We start from the raw sequence: 23,838 nt of genomic DNA on the forward strand, positions 1-23,838 counted from the left end.
TCATTGTGCTACATTACCTCTCTCACTCCAGTTAATACTATAATTTTCAATATTATGCTATCATGGTATGTCTGAAGTCTTAGTATTGAGTTATATTCCATTTGTCCACATTTATACTCACTAGTAACTTTTATTTCTTTTTGCTGCCATTGGTAAGAGCTATTTTTTTAATGTGCTAATTGTTATTAAGGAATGTGAGTAAGTAATATTTGAAAACATGAATGCAATCCTCTCTTTGCACAGTAAGTGTGGTATTATTGGCTGATTTTAAATCTAGAATAATGGCAGAAACCCTAGAGACTGGTGTTTGTTATCCTTACTGTGACTCTTTAAGTGTCTCTTTTTCCATCCCTATTTCAGATGGAAGAGAAGAACAGACAGTTACAAGAGCGTCTTGAGCTGGCTGAGCAAAAGTTGCAGCAGACTATGAGGAAAGCTGAGACCTTGCCCGAAGTAGAGGCTGAACTGGCTCAGAGGATTGCAGCTCTGACAAAGGTAATGCCATGAAACAATTAGTCAGTCTAGATATACTTATAGAAATGACTAGTGATCTACATGGAATCTATAGATTTTCTTTAGGTTTTAGAAATTTAAGTTTATTTTGTCTTTATTATATTGGTTTGTTACTTAGATGAGTTTTTCGTATTATAGATCTTGTTTATGATGATATGAATGATTTAGTTATGAATGTGATTTGATACCTTTGCCTGTTTAAACAGTAGCAAAAAACAAAATTTTATATCCTGTTGGTTAATTTTCCATGATAATATTTGTATATTAGAATAATCACTGAATGGAAACAAATAATGATGAAAATTAATACATATATAGATAAGTTAGAATAACTTAATAGACTCAACTAAATTCGAAAGTTACTAAGTATAAAGAGGTTTTAATTGTTATAATTTCTTCTGAACCATTTAAATTCAGCAATAATCTCAAAAATGTTCAAAATTATCTATCTTGTTATGGCTGTCAAATTCTGCAATTATCTGCATACTTTAGAATTTTGCAACCATTATAAAGTTAAAAATGACTGTTCTTATCATTCACAGTCAAATGGAAATGACAGTGCTTTAGAGCATTCAAAGTGTATGTGTCACTACAATAAAAGTTCAAATTTGCTCACTAAAAGCATGTTTTACTTTTAATATCAGCTCAGAAATGTACAAATATTTTAGATGTTCATGCAGCCATTGCTCAGTGCTACGGTTTCCATGCACCCTAATAAATGGGTAAGATAGATATGTGAACTACAAGTTACAAATTCTGGCATTAGGGATTATCCAAAACAGTTGAGGTGGCAATATAAAAGTAGGCACACACATTTGCTTTCCCAAAAAAAGTAAATAATTAAAGAGGAACAGTAGACTGATGCCTATTGGTTAAAATAGGATAATTAGTCGGGTAGTAAAAAGACAAATATTTGCAAAGTAGAGAAGGGTTAAAATGTATTGGAATAGTTGCTTGCCTGCAGAGTATTGGAATAACTAGCTGAATAAAACATTAGTGTGATTAGGATAATTCCACAATCTGGATCCTTCTATAGTCATAGACATACCATAAACCCTTCTGGCAATTTTAGAAATGTGTACTTTCTAAAATAAAGATAAATTTATCATTTAATTTGAGAAATATTCTCTAAATTATATAAAAATGTGCAACTGTAGTAGTAGTTTTCTACTTTTTTTGCAAGCATATTTTAAATTACTCAAATATGGATAAAGATATATATGTGTGTGTACACACACACACACACACACACTAAGGCTCTTCACACGAAGAACATGAACTTATATAAGGAGTTATTGAATTGAACTATTTTCAGGAGCTTTAAGTGAGTGGCTAAATAATAAAAATAATTTTGTAAAATTCTATTGTAAAATAACCATCAATACTATCCTGAGTAAAATACAAAAAGTTTGGAATCTCTCCCAAAGTAATATAATTTAAAATTCACCAAATAATTGCTCCTAATTAACCTCTGATGGACTGAGGACAAAACATACTTTAAAATATAATACTTGGTTTATGAGGCTACAAAGTATATATTCCTAAGCATCCTTAATTTAGAATATTAAAAAAAAGCTTGAAATAGGTGTCTTATCTTTTTTCCCCTCATTTTTTTCCCCTGGGGCTCTTAGTTATTTATTTTTGATACATAAACTCATTCATGTATCCAAAATAATTTCCTCAGTTTACTTCTAACTAATAATATATTGCTAAAATTTCACTTCCTCTGAATCCTTTTGATTTCCTCCTTTTTTGGTAGAGTTTTACCCTTCTTAAGTGTTAAAAATGCTAGAATTCACTGTGCTTCTCTTTTTTACTGCTTTCTCTTCAGACTGACTTTATATCAACACCATTATTTCAACTAGAGTTTCTAGATTATTGCCATATTTAATACCCACTTGTCTAGAGAAGAGGTTTTATCCTCAACACACTCCCAATGCTTGTAACATTTTTATAACATTTGAAGATGTTCTTTCATTTGTTTTCCCAAGTTTTATGGCTACAATGATCTTGTACTTTTTCTTCTCTGTTCACACACCTTTAGGGACTATCTCTAGAACCAGTTTTATTTATTTTTTTCACTTTCATTTAGTTTTCAATATCTCACTGTTACTGATCATCATAATCTTTTTCTACATCTTATTATTTTTGATACTAAAGTAAAAAGATTTCTGCTTAGCTTAAACCTAGGCTTCCTTATCCTGTATTATCAGTGGCATTCTAAATAATGCTTCAGACACTTTATTTTGCCTTTGTATTTTTTTCTGCTTTTATTATCTGCTACCTATTGCTTTCTTCTTTTTGCCCTTCCCCTCTTTGACTTTTATTTCTTCTCCATTTCCAAATCTACTCATGTTTTTCTCAAAGCCAATTCTCCCTATAATTTCCTCTGAACATTAGCTCATTTGAAATTTCTTTCTGTCACATTAAAGAGTGAAGCCAAGATAAGCCCTATATCCCATCAAGGAGTACAAAAATAGATTGTTTTTGTGTGACTTTTGTATTTACACTAATTACTTAAACTACAGTCTTCACAAGGCTAAGATGAACATAAATCAATAGTAGTAGAAATTGATCCCAGTGTTTGTTTAGAAACGATGTCTGAATTTATTCTTTGGTTGATAATGTGTGTATGTGAATGTGTGCATGTGTGTTTTGGGGGTGGGTAGGTAGGGAAAGCTCATTTAAGGCCTTAGAAACTCAGAAGTATTAATTCATGGCTATGGATAAAAGTTAAAATTTGGCTATGGCAAGTATACACATAATTAACCAATAAAGACTTTGGGATCCCAGTTTTATGATATGATGTTTACTTCTCTAATTAAAATGCATATTCCCTCAGCAAGGACATAATTCGTATTGCATTCCATAGGTATTTCATTCATTTTTAGTACCAATAAAACATATCAACAATAACAAAGGAATTTAAACTTGATAGAATTCTTGCTCAGTCTTCGAAGTGAATTTTCACAATGTTTGGTATGTTTTTGATAGTTAAGATGGAAAGAGGTATAAGTTTTGAGGACCTTTGGAAAGCCTACTGGGCTTGTGTTTTTGAAGAGGCAGTTTTGGAAATTGAAATGTTCATGCTTTGACTACCTTGAATCAATCACCTGATTAATTTTTATACCACCAACTGTGTGTTAAAATGTACTTTTGAGAGATTACAGATACCTTAATGAATTTTGATGATATTATTTCAACAGCATTTTGACCCATTTACTATATTCTTATTTGAATTCTAGGTTTTAAGTGATACTAGAAAACCATTTTGTGGCATTTGGGAACTATGATAGCTTTCTGTGTTTCTTCTGCTTGGAAATTTGGGGAGAGAAATTATTTGTTATATTATTTTCCCCATTTATGAAACAAGAATATCAAAAGGAAAATCTTACAAATGTAAATATTGAGTTATAATCTATATAAGTACACAAGTTAAATGTTAAATATTTATGTTATAGATTAGTTGGAATTTGTTGCATAAAATAGTACATATGTATGTGAGCCAATACATGAATAGGCTACTATTTCTTTATAGGTACTGCATGACATATTTATATATAGTCCTATATTTGCATAAAGTAAGTTTCATTGTTTTAGAATAAACTAATAGTATGTAATAGAAAATGCTCTGGAGTTAAATCTTATAGATCTGACATACGATAATTTTGATATTATAAATACTTGTAATTATAATTAAAATGTTGATTTAACTTTACATGTAATCTGTGCCTATCATACTAATATGATTCAGCTATCAGCAATGTCACATGTGTTAACACTCTGTGTCTGTGATAACCTGACAGTCACCTCCAAGACATGTAACTAACCCTGGCACCGGGCAAATATTAGCTGACAAAGGCACCATGCTGCCTGCTCACTTTAGGGCACTATTTTGTTTCCATAGCAACAAATCAATGTAGAAACAGTTTCTGAGTGGTTCCTAGTGTCATTCAGGAGACATCGTAAATAAATAATCTTGTCCTCACAAAATATTGTCACTTTGATAATTTGAGGACTTCTAATCACTTTTATTTAAAATCTCAAATAAAGACTACATCTGAGAAGAGGTGCCAAGGCACTAAACCTATAGTCACACTGTGTTTTCAGAGACCAGAAGTCATTTTGTAAGCTTGTCACTGTTGCTGAGGAAACTCAATCCTGCTTGAATTGGAGAATACCCATAATAATTAATCCTGTGGCTTAGATTTTACTTGATTTCTACAGTGTTAGGTTTGTAATAAATGTTTTTCCAAATTTATTTCACCTGGGTCATTGTCTTAGCATACACCTCAACGTTGAGACCCACCGTTTGCCTTACTTTTAAGTAATATGATAAACAAACAAGCCAAAATACAAAACTTTTAACAATCTATCAGAGACATATTCTAGTGTTTGGTTTCCCATAATTCCAATTATTACATGACTCTTTCAGAGTTGCTTTAATTCATTCTGTAGTAGTCTTTCATCGCCAGCCGTCACTAACCTTCCATACCTTAGGTTGGTAGCTTTTTATTTGGGCATATCATTGTTTTTCATTTATAACCATTGACTGCATCGTGTTCACCAGATATCAGTGTAGTTTTTTCCATGTAAAATTCTGTCTATTAAAGTATTAAATTTGCTGTCACATTTTTCTTTTAAGCATTCTGTGCTATGTTCTGTTCAGTGTCAGTGTCTTTAGTTCTGATTTTTCAATTTTGTCCCTCTCCTTTTCCTTGACTTGTTAGTCTGATCCAACCTCTTCTACCTCATCTGATGATTATCAATATGTTATGGAAGCTAAACTACAAGAAATGATCTCCATACGTAGGAAGGTAGTCCTACTGGACTTTACTTTCTATTGCTAAATAGAATCCATCTAAGTTTTTCTTTTCATTTATAAAAATTATGTTATTTTTATTTATTGATAATCAACCATCTGTGCAGTTCAGTGCTTCAGGAGCTTAAGATTGGACAATGGCAGGTTTGTGTTCAAACCATGCACAGTCTGCATGTTACATTTGGCTGATTTCATTGCTCATAAATAAGTCCAATGTTTTGCTGATGCTTGGATGTAACAGGCCTTTGTAGCTGACACATTTCAAGCAATGCTGTTCAGCTGCCTGTTTAAAAAAAGTTTATTTTTTGAAAGTTACATTTGCAGTTGGTAGTAGCTTGCTTTACATTTTATTTCAATTTATTTAGAGGTAAAGTGTTAATCAAATCTTACATGTCAGGTACATTTTTCGTATTTCTTAACAGGCTGAAGAGAGACATGGAAACATTGAAGAACGCATGAGACATCTAGAAGGTCAACTTGAAGAGAAAAATCAAGAACTTCAAAGAGTATGTATATTAAGAACTACTCCCCTCCATCATCAGTCTATGGGCATGTAAGAAATGAATGTCTTTCTTGATGAGGTTATATTTAGAATCTTATGAATATGCTCTGTGCATTTTAAAGGAAAAAAAAAGTTTCTGCCAACTTAAACACACCAGACATAAAATGAAATCCAATTTTAAAACTAGAAAAATATAAAAACAAACCTGAATACTTTTTAAATGATTGTTATCTCAAGTTTATTTATTTTTTCTTGAATATAAGGCTAGGCAAAGAGAGAAAATGAATGAGGAACACAACAAAAGATTATCTGATACTGTGGACAGACTTCTCACTGAATCCAATGAACGCTTACAACTACATTTAAAGGAAAGAATGGCTGCTCTAGAGGAAAAGGTAAAGTAACAGAAGAGTAGAATCACATGAACATTTATTAATGTTCTTATGAGCATGGTTGTTTTATGCCCTGCTTTGATTATAGTATTGGTCAGATGATCCACTTATTTTCCTTAACCACATATGACATAGTCTTAGAAGTTAAAAAGTAGTTTCTGTAAAAATGTGTAATATATATTTTTAAATGAGGAAAAGTGCTGCATGGTATATAAATCTTGCATATTATCATAATGATATAGATAAATGTATTAAAATATATTTTGTGATGAAAATATTTATTTATTCTTTACCTGGTGTGCAAAAAAAAAGAGCAATGAGACAAAAGACAAAAATGGATATTTTGGTGATGTCTTGCATTGAACTATTCAAATATTTCAAGTAAGTAAATCTACTCCTAGTCTGAAAGCCAAAATGAGTGAGTGAGTTTATATCACCAATAGGACTAGTATTAATCCTACTATAGAGTTTAGGAATACAATAATTTCAGCTGCATCGATTCCAGAAAATTGTTTCTTTACAGTGTGCAAAATCATTCACAATGCTATGTGTCTTATGGCAATGACCATACCAGAACGAGTTAATGAGCTGGTTGCCAATTTCAGAATAGAAACAAAGGTAGACGCTAAAACCAGGCCAACAAATCAGTTTGGAAATTGAGAATGAATGGCAGTCACTACTTAAACTAGACATTTCCCCCTGATCCAGACACTAAACCAAAATAGAAAAAAATACTCCCATGAAATTGTTAAAGTAAACTGACTACTTTACATTACAGAGATAAGGCATGCCTTATTCCGGTTCAACTCCAAATGCATGGCCATTTTACCAATCACTACAGTCTTAGTTTAGTTTTACTAAAATTAAATTTGGAAAAGTACATTTTTTAAAATTATGCTTTGTAGTAATATAAAAAGGTATAAAGCTTTTACAACAGTAATAGCTTCATGACAAAATTTTTAAAAAAATATCTATGATGCAACTTACTTCTCCATGTCATGAAATGTAACACTTTTGTAAATAACTAAAATTTCATTTATATTCCCTAATGATTTAACCTTTATTGGAAATTATTTTTTCTGGATTTGAAATAGAAATCCAGAAATTAAACTTTCAATAAATTCGATTCGATAATTTATTTTTTCTTCAGATGATAAAAATGAGTTCAGCTGAATACTTTATCTATAACATCTTTGGCTAATATATAGTTAATTACTCACATTTTCTCATTTTAAAAGTAACCTAGTCATTTCAAATTTTAAAACACTGGGAAGAGGAAAATATAAGTAACTTAGAAGATAATATTTATTCCATTTGTCAATCCAAGTGTTACAAAATAACATTTCCCATTTAAATTATGTATTTTTCTAAATGTTAAGGTATTATGTTTAAAGACTCTATTTAAATGTGGTTTCCATGGAAACCAAGAAATAGATGTACCAAAGAAGGAATCAAAGAGAAGGAGTCAAAGAAGATTCTTGAGCGAAGAAACATTAATCTACATATTTAATTATTTTCTCTTTAGTTAATTATTTCTTTTCTTTTCTTTAGAATGTTTTAATTCAAGAATCAGAAACTTTCAGAAAGAATCTAGAAGAATCCTTACATGACAAGGTATAATGGAAACTTACATATTACCCATTTTTCTATTTTACACTGATGGATGTGTTATAAAATAAATTTGATAATAAATAAATATAGGATGCTATCTTTTTTAAACAATTTTAACTTTTATATTATATATACAGAAAATTGTACATATCTAGAGAAGTCAAAGTTTTTACAAACCAAACACACTAAAAATCAACACTCTTATAGCCCCCTTATTGTTAAAATACAATTATTACTTTTATTCTAAACAATAATCACTGTCTTATTTCTAAAAAAAAAAAAAAATGCTTTGGACTTTTTGTGCTTTACCCAAATGGAATAAACTAATTTGTATTTAGTTTGAGATATCATTTAAACAGACATGTATTAAATATCTATTATGAAAAATGATTGTGCTGAATTATGTTTGCAAACACGATCCTTGTTCCGAAGTAGCTGAAAAGCATAATTGAAGAGCGGGAACATACCTTTGACAAAGCAGCAAGGTGCAGAGAAACAGTTGCTGAGTGTCAAAGGAGTGAAATAGGTAGTAAAAGCTACAGGTAGGAGAGACCACCATATACTGCCGCTGTAAATAAGGCTTCAGGGAGGTGTGACTTGACAAAGCTCTATGGAAAGGTAAGAATATGTTACAAGCCTCTTAAATACAGTTCATGGCATGTGGCATGATTCCTGGTGCTTTGGGCCAGGAGAGAGTGAGTAGGAGTTTAATTTCTTAAATAATAATGAGCATAACATGAGGCACTGGGGTAGCTCAGTCAGTTAAGCATCCAACTTGGTTTTGACTCAGGTCATGATCCGAGGCTTGTGGGATCAAGTCCTGCATTGAGAGCGTGGAACCTGCTTAAGATTCTCTCCATGTGCCCCTCCCTCTGCTCTTTCTCTTTAAAATATATTTTTTTAACTTTTTAAGAAATAATGAGCATAACAGTTTGGCTGGAATCAGGTATTCCTATTATAGGATATATGGTAAAGAGGCAGATTAGGACCAACTTACGAAATGTTAAAAGCTGTAATTGCTAATGTGTCTCCTCCTCCTTCATTAGCCTGTAAATTTTTAAAGTTTATTATTTATTTTGAGAGAGAGAGAAAGACAGAGCATGCAAGCAAGGGCAAGGCAGAAAGAGAAGGAGAGAGAGAAGCCTAAGAAGGCTCCATACAGTCAGTAGAGTCTGATGGAGCGTTCAATCCCACCAACCTTGAGATCATGACCTGAGCCAAAATCAACAGTCAGATGCTTAACTGACTGAAGTACCCAGGTACCGTGCCTATAAATTTTTGTTAGCAATTTTGCCTGATTTCATTTTGTTTAGCTTAGGAAAATAATGTAATATAAAATTATTGACTTAAGAAGTGACCTATAAATGTGTGTTGAACAAAAGGGAAGAGAGAGAGAGAAGAATCAAGGGAGGGAAGAGATGGAGGGAGAGGAGGGAGGGAATATCTGGCAATAGTATGGTATATGAAAAGTATTGGAAAAGATGAGAGAAGAAAGGTTTAAAAAAAAGAACAACTGTACATTTAACCCCACTAAATTCTGCATATTATGATTTTAATTTAAAACTATTTGGCCCCACAGTCAGAGTCTATATGATCTCCTGAAAGATAGATCTCTCTATGGCAATACAATATGGTCCCCAGAAGATAGCATCTAATTCTTTCCAAAGAAGTTTTAAAAAAAAGTCTACAGAGTGAAGATGTCATCTCATCAGGCTCTTGAAGGCGCATAAGATCTTACCAAATAGACAAGGGTAAGGCAGAGGTCAGAGCCTATGTGAGAGCACAGAGAAAACAAAGATGGTTGATTTGCTGATTTACCAGAAGTTTGCTATGACTGGTATGTGTTTAAAGAACTGGGTTGTGACCAGATTGTGGATTTTGGACTTGATCCTGTTATGCAATGTTATGTTTTCCAAAGCTCTGTGTGCTCCTGGCAAGATTCCCAGAACCCACTCCCCCACCACCTACCCAAGCCTTGTAGCTTCAACAATCTGCCTAAGCAACCAACAGTACTAATCAGTCCATGCTTTGCACCCTTGTTCACGCCAGTAACTAGAGGAAGCAAATCCCAGGTCATACCCCATTTCTGAATATCATCCCACACAGCTGAACATATTTCCTAATCTAACCATATCTCCTATAACTTCTCAAATTTCACTCAGTTCTCTATAACTGACAGTCATTCATTAGCCAAATCTCCTGTATACTCAACCTCTTTTCATTGTTTCTCTTCGTCATCTTGATCTGCAAAATTTGAAATTCCTAGGACTGGTTTTGAATTTCTTCTCATGTTTACTCACTGAGTTCAGTCTCCTCTGATCTCATGGATTTAAAACCATCTATAAATTGAGCATTTCCTAATTTAGATCACGTACTGGGTCCTCTCTCTTGAGAGAGTTCACGTATTTAAGAGCCAACTCAATATCTGTATTTGGATACTTTGGCAACTCAAAAATTCACAGGTTCAATCCCCCCCTATCCAAAATTCAGCACCACCAACCTAAACCATAACCAGCAGTAGTCTTCTCAGTAAATCACAACTTCTCATCTAATCTTGGAGTTATTCTTGACCCCTTTCTTTATCTCACACCCATTCAGTCCAATAGCAAATTCAGTTAGTTCTGTCTTCAAGATATAACCCAAATCCATTCAGTCTCTAACACCTTTATCGTAAGCCACAGTTCTCTTTCATATGTTTTTGGGAGATCAATAATAATTATCTTTCTTCCCTCCCTCCCTCCAATCTCATTTAACAAGAGTGATCGTGTCACCACTTTGCTCAAAAATTCTTTTTTTATTTCCTGTCTCACTCACAGTAAAAACCAAAGACTTCAAAATGGTTGACACGGCCTTTTAGGACTACCCTTCCCAAGCCCAGCAACCAAAACTTTTCTAAGTCTGTCCCCTACCTATCTTTCTCTTTAACCTGTCCAACCCAGCCGCAATGATCTTGCCCTCTCCTTCAACAGATATACTCCTTCTCACTAAGGAGCATTTGCACCTGCTACGCCTTTTCCTAGGACATCTCTATTTTTTTTTTAAACTTCTTTCCTTTCTTTAGGTTTTTGCTCAAATAGTACTTTATTGGAGAGATCTTCCATGCTTCTCTTATTTTCTTTTTCCTACCAACATCCTATAGACTTTGTTTGTTTATTGTCTTTTTTACTAGATTATAAATTATAGGAGGGCAGGGAATTTTTTATCTTACAACTTTATCTAATGGCATAGCACAACAGAGGTTCCCTATGCATATATGTGGAACTAACAAAAAAAAAGGGATTAAAGTGGAAGTTGGTGAAATAATTCAGGAAAAAATTAAGAAAGTGTCGAGTAGGATGGTGTGAGTAAGAATAAAAAGGACAGATAAAAATATTGGGAAAGCCACATTAACAACAAAGTATGGTGAGAAATGAGGTATGAGTCAAGTAAAATGTCAAGTATTGGCTGCTGGGATGGGAAAAAAAACAGTAAAAGAAAATCTAGAAAGACACATTTAAACTTTTACATTATAAAATGTTTTAATCATGAAACAAAATTAAATGCTTACAATGCTTACATAAGCATTTAATTAAGGACTATTAGATGACCTTTATCATAGAAACTTTACAGACAGAAACTGATAATGCCAATCAGAAAATTTTCAGATGTACAAATAATTCTACCAATATCAAGCTCACAATTTTAACTTATATCAGGTAATGACTTTTCTTCATATTTTTTTAAAATTTTATTTACTTTTGAGAGAGAGAGAGAGAGAGAGAGAATGCAGGTGAGGGAGGGGCTGAGTGTGAGAGATGGAGACACAGAATCCAAAGTAGGCTCCAGGCTCTGAGTTGTCAGTACAGAGCCCAAAGCACAGCTCCAACTCACAAGCTGCGAGATCATGACCTGAGCTGAAGTTGAAAGCTTAACCAACTGAGCCACCCAGGTGCCCCAGTTTTTTAATCCATTTTAATCCATTTTTCTTTCTCCTTTATCATGTGTATTACAACCCTTATAGAATAATCAAAGTTCTTCTCTCCCTGAATAAGACCTTTTCTTTATTTTTTTAAATCTACTATGATGGTTATGATTCTGTGTTTTGAAGAGATGTATACATAGCTAGTTGTGATCTTAGTATTCCTATGGGTTTGCAAAAATTTAGGATTAGTGAATATAGACAATGTAGATAACTTTTTTTAAGGAAGAAAAATTTGTATTATTTATTTTTAACCCCAACTAATGGAAAAACAAGCTTTACAGGAGTTTTTGACAGATCTTTTCATCAGAAATTAACTGATGACCATGAAAGTGATTGCAAAGAAATAAAGATCAAAAGAATTGATGTTGGTTTTACTAGGAAATATGATCATTCATATATTGAGTTCAGTTCATTGATGGTGAAGTTTAAAGCATAGCATATTATTCTTTGTTTACTTTTGTCTCAGCGATCTAAAGTACTGCTTTATAAGACATCTTCAAGGCACTAATGTTTGGATAACTTTCTATTGATTTGTGCTATTCACATTTTCATTACAAGGGAAAAATGAGGCATATTTTACTGTCATGTCTAATGACCTATGATATATAAAAATATATCCATCAGTTTTCCATCTTTAAAAAGCCATTAAGATTGATAGCTTGGTTTATCATAATTGAATGTTGGTACTCTTGGCATATGCGTATCTTCTGAGTAAAACTTCTTTGATTTTTAGGAAAGATTAGCAGAAGAAATTGAAAAGCTGAGATCTGAACTTGATCAATTGAAAATGAGAACTGGTTCTTTAATTGAACCCACAATATCAAGGTAACATTAAATTAAAATCTTATTTATAGTTTGCCAAAAATCAGTATGAATTTTTTATGGTTTCATATCACCTCAAATAAAACAAAACATGCCTCTTATTGCTTAGCAGGCATTGCCCTATGTTTAGTCCTTACTCCTTACTGATTTACTGTTTCTATATTCAAAGATAGTTTTTTAAGTTAGTAATGTGTTCTGCAAATATGCAATAAAAATTTTAAGTATGATATTTTGTATTCTGCATTTAATTTCACAGCTATAAATAACATAAAAAAAGTCTTAAATGAAGTAAGGAGATTACATTCCTCATTCTAGAAAGAGGCAACACCTCTTTTCTCTACATGCAGAAATGCTTTCAATGTTTAATGTTACTGAAGAAATATCATTGATTATGGTCACTTATCATCCACCTATCTCATTAAATTAATTACAAATACAAAGTGAAGGAGAACTTATGCATGTTTTAAAAACAAGTAAATTTAGCTGTACTCATCTATTTTGACTCAGTACCTCACCTTGAAAAAAAGAAGCAATTATATAATTATTTACTCTCTAGATAAATAGATTGATCTTGATAATTCACATATAATTTTTTGTGCTTAAGGCCTTTTATTTAAAGTTAATGAGAAATCCTACAAGGATTTAATCATTTGATCATTTATTTATTAGACAACACAATCATATCAATTGTTTGAAACATTTGACCACCATAGACTTTGAGAAGTTCATTTTCCTTGGTCTTGTGCCTATTCTAAGAATATTCTCTCTGCTGGCACTAGAATTTATGTTTGTTTTGGTTACTGTAATCTCAGTACCTAAAACAAACAAACAACCAAACAAAACCTGGTAAAGTGTATACTCTCAATAGATATCATTCATTGAGTAACTATGTTAAAAAAGAATTTTTTAGATACTCAGCTCAAAAATCCAAGTTAAAAATCCTAAAGGTGCTTATATTCTCTTGAATGTAAGTATTAGTAAAACTAATGTGCAATATTTTGAGTATTTTTACCTTCAGTTTAATATAAGAAACGCAGTTCTGCAAGCATAAAAATACCCAAAGAACTTTCAAACATGTAGGTCTTTAATTTAGAAAGCTATGTTTAGTTTTCTAATTGCTTTATTATGATTTAGGTATCTGAACTGAAATTATTAATTCAGTGATATATGTTCACATGATAAGATGATGATAATGGTATTGATGAAGGAGAAAAAGAACTGATAAAATAGCAACAGAATAAATACATAGAATGACATAGTAAACAAATTTAATATTTTTTTTTAACAGAAACAAATAGCCATTTTGTTGGCTTTTTGACATTTGGTCTCAGAAATTTGATCTCAGAGTTGGGGGAGAGAGAGAGAGAGAAAAAAGACTCTTTAATATAGAGAACAAACTAGTGTTTATGAAGAGGGAAGCTGGGTAGGGAGGTGGGTGAAATAGGTGAAGGGATTAAGAATATACTTACCATGATGAATACTGAGTAATGTATAGAACTATTGAATTACTGTACTGTATACCCGAAACTAATATAACATTGTACATTAATTATACTGAAATTAAATATATATGTATATAATATCCTTAAAAAATAGAGAGTTGTAGAAGTGTTATCTACAAGTTTTCAAAGTTCATTGCTACAGTGAGTCATCATGGACAGCCTAATAATATGACATTTATCCACAATGAAGGATCATCCTGGAAGCTTGGGAACTACATACAGAACAATTCTTTTTTGATACACTAGATTGTAGTAGAAACAAAACTAGACCAAGAATAAGAAGACTGACATTTCTAGGTCTAAGATATATAATTATTAGCTGTTTCATTTTGGAAAACCCATTTTCCTTAAGAAGTTCAAATTTTATATATATTTTACATAAATTATATATAAAATAATGCTTATGATTACCTCACAAGCTTACTTTGCATATAAAATGAAACTAGTGAGCAAAGGGGGTTTTATAAGCAATAAATCAAAAAGTACAAAGTATTATAAGAATTACTGATAGACAAACTGATAGAATTTATAATATGCTATAGGATAACAATATGTATTGAATGGCAATTATTATTGAATATTTTTGCTTCAAAATGCACAATTTAAACAGACATAAGAAAACAGAAGATGCATAGGAACTTCACTGATCTTACAGATGAATGAATAATACACCTGTTTCAAATGGGAAACACAGGGATACTGTGCGGACTATTACAGTAAAGGGAATACAGGGGCTGTATAGTATAAGACAATGGGAATTTTCAGCTGAGACTTTAAAAATGTTAACTACATAAATGTGGGAAGGGACTGTTTCCAGCAGAAAGGACATGTTTGAAGGCTCAGGATCAAATAAAAGTGTGATCAAAGGAAAGACTTACTCAAGAAATTGAAAGAAAGTCAGTACAGCTGGATGGAGAGAGAGAAAGCAGATAGTAACTAGAAGTGATGCTAGAAAGTAGAGCTCCAGGTAAGGCCCTTGAAGGGTATTGAGCAGGGCATCAATAGAAGCAGATCTGTGTTTTGCGGCTCACACTTTTATAAATGACTTGGAGTTGAGAGATAATACAATAAGAAAACAATACCCCTCGGATAATGAGTTATAATATTAGAATTGCCACTTCAATGACCAAAGAGATGTTACCCAACCAATAGCAGGCAAAAGGTACCTAGAATGTTCTGAGGTAGATTGTTTAGAGTGTATTATAATTAATTTCATTCATTTATGAGCTTACCAGACATTTATCAAGTGTTTATTACATGCTAGGAACACCTCCTTCAGCATACAATGGTGACTAAAATCTGACCTTTGTTCATGAAACAATACCCTATTATAAATAGAGTTTGAGAGAGGTCCTATTTATGAATGTGACCCGGTTCATTAGTTTTTATATATGGTTAATCCATAATAAAACCAGTTTCCTTGACTAAGTTCCAAGTTCACTGATATAAAAACAGTAACTGCCTTCCACATGGAGGATGATTCCTTAGTTCATTTGCTTTACATTTCTATTTGACAGAACAAGGATTTGCATTACTTAGGTCAGTGTCTTCTACCATTGCAAAAACCTAGACCTCACCTAACCTTTTCTGGCCTTGCCAATGATTTGGAAATGCTAGGGTTGGTTTTTTTTCTTTTTTCCCAAAAAGTACTATTAGAGGAAGGTAGATCAGTAGGAGCCCCAAGTTCAACAGAAAATACAGTGTTAAACATATTTCCTACTGATGATGGATCATTTTATAGGACAGCATGCTGTCACTATTATCATCATCATTATTATAGCAATAAACTGAATTTGCTATAAATCTATATATAAATAACATGTCTAGTGAAACCTTTATTACACTTTGATTACAGTGTTTATTGAAAACCTGTGTGATGATATTTTTCGACTGGAATTTTCCAACTATTTCATCTTTAACCAGATTTCAGAATCAAATTTGCTTATCAAAAGTTTTTTTTTAATCTTTTTGAAACAATGTCTTATCAATAGCTGAAAATTGTCCTGGTGGTAGATACTATCATATTTAAAAAATAAGATTATTAACGTTGGGTCAATCTAATTTTAAGTATTTTGTTAATTTCCTAAATTGACAAATAGAACACCCTAAGAGAGCATTCTGAGACCCCAAAAGTTTGCACATTTTACTGTTAGATTAGTGGGAAATACTTAAAACATGTACAGCAATAAATAACATATATTGATATGTACACTAAATAATTCAACTAAATAGAATTGCCAGAATTTAAGCCAATGGATTTTGGTTGTCAATCTTAACAGGTTTTATTTTACTATCACATTTGAAAATGATGATTAATGGACAGCTTTTTTATATTCTGTTTAAACAATATTCACTTGCCTTCAAGAATGGACCTGAAACCGATTTTGATATAAGCCTCAGAAGAGACCCAAAGAGTCATGACAATTCATCAGTTTTCTTCTGTGACATTTTTCTTTTTCCTTGAGCATTTATGCTTTCTTCACTTTTTATGCTTTATTCTTTATTGACAATGGAGCATTTCATAGTGATTTACTGGAAAGTTTAACTTTTGAGATTGAGTATGTTTCATATTTTTCCTTTTTCCAGAACTCATCTAGACACCTCAGCTGAGTTGCGGTATTCTGTTGGGTCCCTAGTGGACAGCCAGACTGATTACAGAACAACTAAAGTAATAAGAAGACCCAGGAGAGGCCGCATGGGTGTACGAAGAGATGAGCCAAAGGTTAAAATTTTTATTTCAAGTTTCTGATGATTCTAAGTAGATATACTACTTACTTACTATATTGGATAGAATTTTAATACTGAAAGAATTAAAAATGCTAGCATTTTTAGTTTCAAGCATGACAAATGACATTTTTTTAAACTATAAGTAATGTAAAACCACTACTATGTGCCCGAAGTTGAACTGTACATTCCCCATGTGTGTATCCACATAACCTTATGAATTCGGCACTGTTTTTATGTTAACTTCAGACATAAAAAGATTGAAGCTCAGAAGTTTTAAGACCTCAACATTAATTACACAGCCAGCAAAGTGACAGAATCAAAACAGGAAACTCTGTTTCAAATTCAGTGCTTTTATCCAGTATGCTGTATGGCCAAATAAATGGACTTTTGGTTTGCTTGGGCACTTATGCATTGGCATTCGTATTGTCAATTAAAATTCATTAAGTATTTTAATTATAATTACCATTTTAATAAAACTTTGAGAAAAGTGTACATAGACTATTGAAAGTGTTTATAGAGAACTTTTCTGATAAATTGCCATGGCACCTTTCATTCGATTGATTAATTTGTAAGCTTATGTATATTGTAAGTTTACCGTTATGTTTTATAGTGAAGCGATACAGTTCCTTTGTGCCCTAAGTATAGCTTTTTCTCCCCAACCACTTTTATGTGTCAACTTCTTTATAAGCTACTTGTCCTTATTTGTACACGGGTTTCTGGATACCCTATGGTTTTTCATTGGTACCCGTGTCATGAATAAATTAATCCCTCATTGTAGGCATCCAATATTTGTTAAATGAATGAATAAAGAATTGAACAAATGAAGACTAAATCAAATCCATATTAGTTCTTTTCATATGATGAATAAATTAGGGCTACTTGTACCAAACTAGTTTGTAACACAAATGTTAACTCAGGTCCTCAAATCTTAAATAAATACTAAGAATAAAACCATGTAGTCACCCCCGAAAATCATTTTATATCATCACAACAATGAAAAACAATTTTTTAATGCAGAAAACTATTACTTTCCTTCCTCCCCTACATTCAGATCACAGCTTGAAAAACACTGGTCAGTTGGTTACTAAAGATTTTCACTGGGGCACCTGGCTTTCTCAGTCAGTAAAGCATATGACTCTTGATCTTTGGATCATGAGTTGGAGCCCTACATGTACAGATTACTTACAGAATTTTTTTTCATTCACATGAGGGATTTATTATATCAAATAAAAAACATACTCATGTAAATTAGTGTGCCTTGGGCTTAAAAAATCAATGAAGGATTTAAGTGATCAGAGCAGTCGAGATGCAATTAAATTATTTTGCAATATATTTTAATAATCTGTTGTTAGAATCTATATAAATGAATGTTGGGGAGTGAATTACTATATAATTTGTGTGATAATATTTGTAGTCAGCCTATAATAGGAAAGTGCAAAACTAAATAGCATAAGAGAGGGAAATGCTTCAGCACAAGTGAATAGAGATTGTTATATTTGGAAAGAAGGAAAAATGACTCAAACATAGAAGCTTGAAAGTAATTGATACCTTAAATTGGGGTTGAAACAGAAATATTATGTAAGTTTATCATCACTATTCCTATTAAAGTCTTGATATTTATGCTGACAGTACCTGCCATTACTTAAGATGTCAAAGAAATATTTTATTGAAAAAATACTTTAAAATTTTAATAATCAGTTCTGCTTTTGCTAAGTAAACTATAAAAGAGTCTGTGCAAGTTGATTTTTTCAGACTAGTGCTTTGATAATGAGCAATAAGATATGTGCAATAATTACTCATTTGCTATTCAGGTGAAATCTCTTGGGGATCATGAGTGGAATAGAACTCAGCAAATTGGAGTGCTAAGCAGCCACCCTTTTGAAAGTGACACTGAAATGTCTGATATTGATGATGATGACAGAGAAACTATTTTTAGTTCAATGGATCTTCTCTCTCCAAGTGGTCATTCTGATGCCCAGACTCTAGCCATGATGCTTCAAGAACAATTGGACGCCATCAACAAAGAAATCAGGTGAGTTCAGTTACCACTGATGGTTTTAAGAGATTAGAAGACCTTGATCTTAAAAATGTCATAATTGGATCAGAAACACAGGCAACACCTGGGAGCTTGTTAGAACTGCAGACTCTTAGACCTCACACTACACTGAATCAGAATGTGCATTTTCACAAGATTCTTAGGATATCCATACATGTCTGTATGGATAAAATTAGGACAATCTATGAAACATAGGTAGGTTACAAATGAAAATGTGCCTTCTTGTTGGGATGAACACTGGCTATTGTATGTAAGCCAATTTGACAATAAATTATATTTTTAAAAAAGAGTAAATGTGCCTCAATTTTTCAATTTAAATTTTTGGAACTTATTTTTTTCCTTAAATAGTTCATTGTCAAATTGATTTACATATAACACCCAGTGCTCATCGGAACAAGTGCCCTCCTCCATGCCCATCACCCCCCTTCCCCTCTCCCCCACTCCCATCAGCCTTCAGTTTGTTCTCAGCATTCAAGAGTCTCTCACCGTTTCCCTCCCTCCCTCTCCCCAACTATTGTTTTCCTTCTCCTCCCCCATGGTCCTCTGTTAGCTTCCTCCTAATCCACCTATATGTGCAAACATATGGTTTCTGTCCTCTGCCTGACTTATTTCGCTCAGCATAACACCCTCAAGTTCCATCCATGTTGCTACACATGGCCAGATTTCATTCTTTCTCATTGCCATGTAGTATTCCATTGTATACATAAACCACATCTTCTTGATCCATTCATCAGTTGATGGAGATTTAGGCTCTTTCCATGATTTGGCTACTGTTGAGAGTGCTGCTATGAACATTGGGGTACATGTGCCCCTATGCATCAGCACTCCTGTATCCCTTGGGTAAATTCCTAGCAGTGCTACTTCTAGGTCATAGGGGAGTTCTATTGTTAATTTTTTGAGGAACCTCCACACTGTTTTCCAGAGGGGCTGCACCAGCTTACATTTCCACCAACAGTGTCGGAGGGTGCCCATTTCTCCACATCCTTGCCAGCATCTATAGTCTCCCAATTTGTTCATTTGAGCCACTCTGACCGGCATGAGGTGGAATCTCAGTGTGGTTTTGATGTGTATTTCCCTGATGAGGAGGGACGCTCAGCATCGTTTCATGTGCCTGTTGGCCATCTGGATGTCCTCTTTGGAGAAGTGTCTGTTCGTATTTTCTGCCCATTTCTTCACTGGATTATTTGTTTTTCGGGTGTGGAGTTTGAGGAGTTCCTTACAGATATTGGATACTGACCCTTTATCTGATATGTCATTTGCAACTATCTTTTCCCATTCCGTCATTTGCCTGTTAGTTTTATGGATTGTTTTCTTTGCCTTGCAGAAGCTTTTTATTTTAATGAGTCCCCAGTAGTTTATTTTTGCTCTTGATTCCCTTGCCTTACGGGATGTGTCAAGGAAGAAATTTCTGCAGTTGAGGTCAAGGAGGTTGTTTCCTGCTTTCTCCTCTAGGGTTTTGATAGTTTCCTGTCTCACATCCAAGCCCTTTATCCATTTTGAGTTTATTTTTGTGTATGAAATTTTTGGGTAGAATTCCCCAGGGAAGCCATCTGGCCCAGGGCTCTTATTTGTTNCCTTCCGTTTCATCATTTTGGTTAGCTTTCTATGTCTTGTTATTTTAAAAGCTTATGTGCTCTGCACCTGTGGATGCTTCTGTATTAAAGAGTGCTCTATGACTGTCCAGGGGCTGTCCGTTCAAGAAGTGTTCTTTAAATGGTGTCTCTTGGTTTCTCTTGTTGAGATTTTGTTTATTTTATTTCCCTATTCATAGTGGTATTTGGGACTCTCCACCATGTGTACTTTGGCTTGTTTCTTGAGGTAGCCCTGGAAAACAGACAAACACACAGAGAACAAAGGTACACAAACACACAGACAAATCCAACAAACACACAAACCAGAAGAGAAAAAGAAAAAAAGAGAAGGGACAAAAAACAAAACAAAACAAAAAAGAAAAAAAAAAGAGGAAGGANGAAGAGAAAAAGAAAAAAAGGGAAGGGACAAAAAACAAAACAAAACAAAAAAGAAAAAAAAAAAGAGGAAGGAGGGAAGACAAGTAATAAAAATAAAAAATTTTAAAAAAGGAAAAAAGAAAAGAAAAAAGAATAAACCCAAAGACAAAGGACATTCTAAAGGCATAAAACCAGGATTTCCAGCTACAAATAAAGAGCCAGGTGTATGCAGTGCTGATGGAAGAGCATATATAAAGAGAAATGACAGGGCGGGGAGGAAGAGAAATTGGAAATGAAATGACCAGGCAGAGAGACTAAGAGGCTTGATTCAGAGGGAGAAATCATAGAATATGTTTAGAGGCGATGAGAAAGAAACGAAGATGTTACTCAGAGAAACGATACAGTCTGATTACTCCAGAGAGAGAAAAATAAAAAGGTAGCAGTGGAGGTGTAAAATGTACATCTAGAGAATGGATTAAATGTGACTGTTTAAGCAAACCAGTGACCAGAGTGCCCCGACCAGCAGAGTAGAGGGTTACAAATGAGAAAAGGGAGAATATATCTGAATAGAAAGAATTATCTAGGATTAAACATGCCATGCATCCATGTTGGTCTTGCCCCGGGCTCTCACCACCTTGGTAGTTGTGGGGAGAAAAATGGCAGCGCCTCAGTCCCTTCTCCAACCAAGCCTTGCAAATCACTCCTTTGGGTCTGATCTCCCTGTGCTGTGGGCGTAGCCAAGTTGAGCTGAGTTCTATGCCCACGCCCTGCCTCACTTCCAGGTCCCAGTCCACGTGCTTTATTGATACCGCCTGAAACACAGTCCCGCAGGTCACTGCTTCTCTGCTGCCCCAGGTCAAGGGGTGGGGGAAGGTGGGGGAGTGATACAGCCTCAGATCCGCTGGGGCACAACCTGGGATCTGCTGCCTTCGGGCTGCCGGGGCAAGTCCAGGTAACTCAGCCTCAGCCCACCACCTCAGGGTTGCAGGGAGTCAATCCTGGGGAACACAGCCTCAGGCCTGCAGCCTCTGCGCTGCCGCTGCCGGGGATGGTGCCGGGAGCTCAGCAGAGCAGTTTTCCCTGGCGCCCTGTAGGATCGGGGGCACCTAGTTCAAAGTCAGCACCCTAGCTAGAACTAAAAACACCCTCTTCCCAAGCCAGGGTTTTTCTCTTCTCCAGGTACGGTTCTATGAGCAGTTGCAGCTTCACTTTCTTTTCCCCGCGACTCAGCTGGAGCCGAGCTGGCTCTCAAGCGGGGCAAGCTGCCTCCCCTCCCTCCGTGTCTCTGGTCCCTGTCCACTTTTATCTTCCCCAGTTCGCACTCACACACTTATGAGGTTGCCTTTCCATTGTGCTCTGTCCCTTTCTCTTCCCAAACTCCTGCAGCTCAGTGTCTTATGGCTTCAGGCCTTCTCTGTTTGAGAGATGGGTGCCAGCAAAATGAACGAGCTCCCTACTTCTCTGCCATCTTGCCGCCGAGCCTGTAAATTTTTGGAGCTTATTAAGGTTCACACAAAGTTGGGGAGAAGAAGGTACAGAGATTTCCCATATATCCCCTGGCCTTGCACACAACTTCCCCCATTATCAACATCCTTCACCAGAGTAGTATAATTGATGAACCTATATGGCACATATTAATCACCCAAATTCCATTGTTTACAGTACAGGTTATTCTTAGTGGTGTACATTCTGTGCATTTGCAAAATGTATAACAAGTATCCATCATTATGGTTTCATACAGAACATTTTCACTGACATAAAAATTCTCTGTACTCTACCTGTTCATCTCTTTCCCCACCCCCACCTCTGTCAACCATTGATCTCATTACTGTCCTTATAGGTTTTGTCTTTCCTAGAATGTCATGTAATTGGAATCATACAATATGTAGTCTGTTTAGATTGGCTTCTTTTATTTAGTCATATGCATTTAATGTACTTCCATATCTCTTCATGGCTTGATAGCTCATTTCTTTTTAGCTCTGAACAATATTCCATTGTTTGGATGTACCAAACATTCCATTGTTTGGATAAACTAAATTTATCCATTCACCATTGAAGAAAATCTTGGTTGCTTTCAAATTATAGCAATCATGAATAAAGCTGCTATAAACATCTGTGCTGGTTTTGTGTGGACATAAGTTTTTAACTCATTTAGGTAAATACTAAGAACACAAATAGTAGATAATATGGTAAGAGTATGTTTAGTTCTATAAGAAACCACCAAGCAGTTTTCCAAAGTAAATATAAAAAAATAAAACTTTGTAGTGATTATAACTTTATAGTTAAAGGTTATATGTCCTAGGAGATCACAATAAGCCATTTATAGTTAACAGAAAAATGTCTTAGGAGAGGTTCTAATCCCCAATTTTTAAATCAACTATTGGCACACAGTTTCATTATAACAATGTGCATAATGTGTGTAGATACAGCTTAAATAAGATACTTATGCAACTCAGCTAAAGCTCTTTGTTCTTTGCATCTCACTTATACATATTCTTGAAGCTTCTTTTTATTTAAAGAAAAGGGAGTAGTAGTGCTTTGTCTTCTCAAAAGCATTATCAACAGTTAAAATATTTTTTTCACTATGTTTGTTAGTATGATGTATATATCTATCTAGACATAGATCACCTCCACATTATTAAATTGCCTGGTGCTTATTTATATTTTTAATGTTTGTTTATTTTTTAAAAAGAGAGAGTGGGGAAGGGGCAGAAAGAGAGAGAGAGAGAGAGGATCCAAAGTGGGCTTTGGGATGGCAGGAGCGAGCCTGATTTGAGGCACAGATATGGGGCTTGAAATCATGAACCATGAGATGATGAGCTGAGCCAAAGTTGGGAGTTCAACCAACTGAGCCACCCAAACACCCCGCCTGGTGCTTATTTAAAGTTGACTTGGCTGAGCAGGTTATTGGTTTTTAAAAAAAGTCTCAGAGATTTATTTGACCAAATGATAATTATGAATGACCATTTATTGAAGATTCT

The 23,838-nt window shown here is 34.1% G+C and overlaps 1 protein-coding gene across 5 annotated transcripts in view; it reads left to right on the top strand.

Moving 5' to 3' along the window:
• PPFIA2 (PPFI scaffold protein A2) overlaps positions 1-23,838 on the top strand; it is a 471,655-nt gene that overhangs the window by 365,182 nt on the left and 82,635 nt on the right. For all 5 annotated transcript variants that reach the window (XR_013336610.1, XM_077770196.1, XM_077770197.1 and 2 more), the window contains exons 10-16: positions 361-495; positions 5,758-5,841; positions 6,101-6,232; positions 7,781-7,843; positions 12,535-12,626; positions 16,712-16,847; positions 18,664-18,884. Coding sequence is in view for 4 of the 5 variants with exons in the window: in XM_077770196.1 (XP_077626322.1) it covers positions 361-495; positions 5,758-5,841; positions 6,101-6,232; positions 7,781-7,843; positions 12,535-12,626; positions 16,712-16,847; positions 18,664-18,884 (863 nt within the window). In the remaining variant the exon portion in view is untranslated. The remainder of the gene's footprint in view (positions 1-360; positions 496-5,757; positions 5,842-6,100; positions 6,233-7,780; positions 7,844-12,534; positions 12,627-16,711; positions 16,848-18,663; positions 18,885-23,838) is intronic.

The sequence above is a fragment of the Crocuta crocuta genome, unplaced genomic scaffold, assembly GCF_008692635.1.
Source record: "Crocuta crocuta isolate KB4526 unplaced genomic scaffold, BGI_CrCroc_1.0 scaffold317, whole genome shotgun sequence".
NCBI lineage: Eukaryota > Metazoa > Chordata > Mammalia > Carnivora > Hyaenidae > Crocuta > Crocuta crocuta.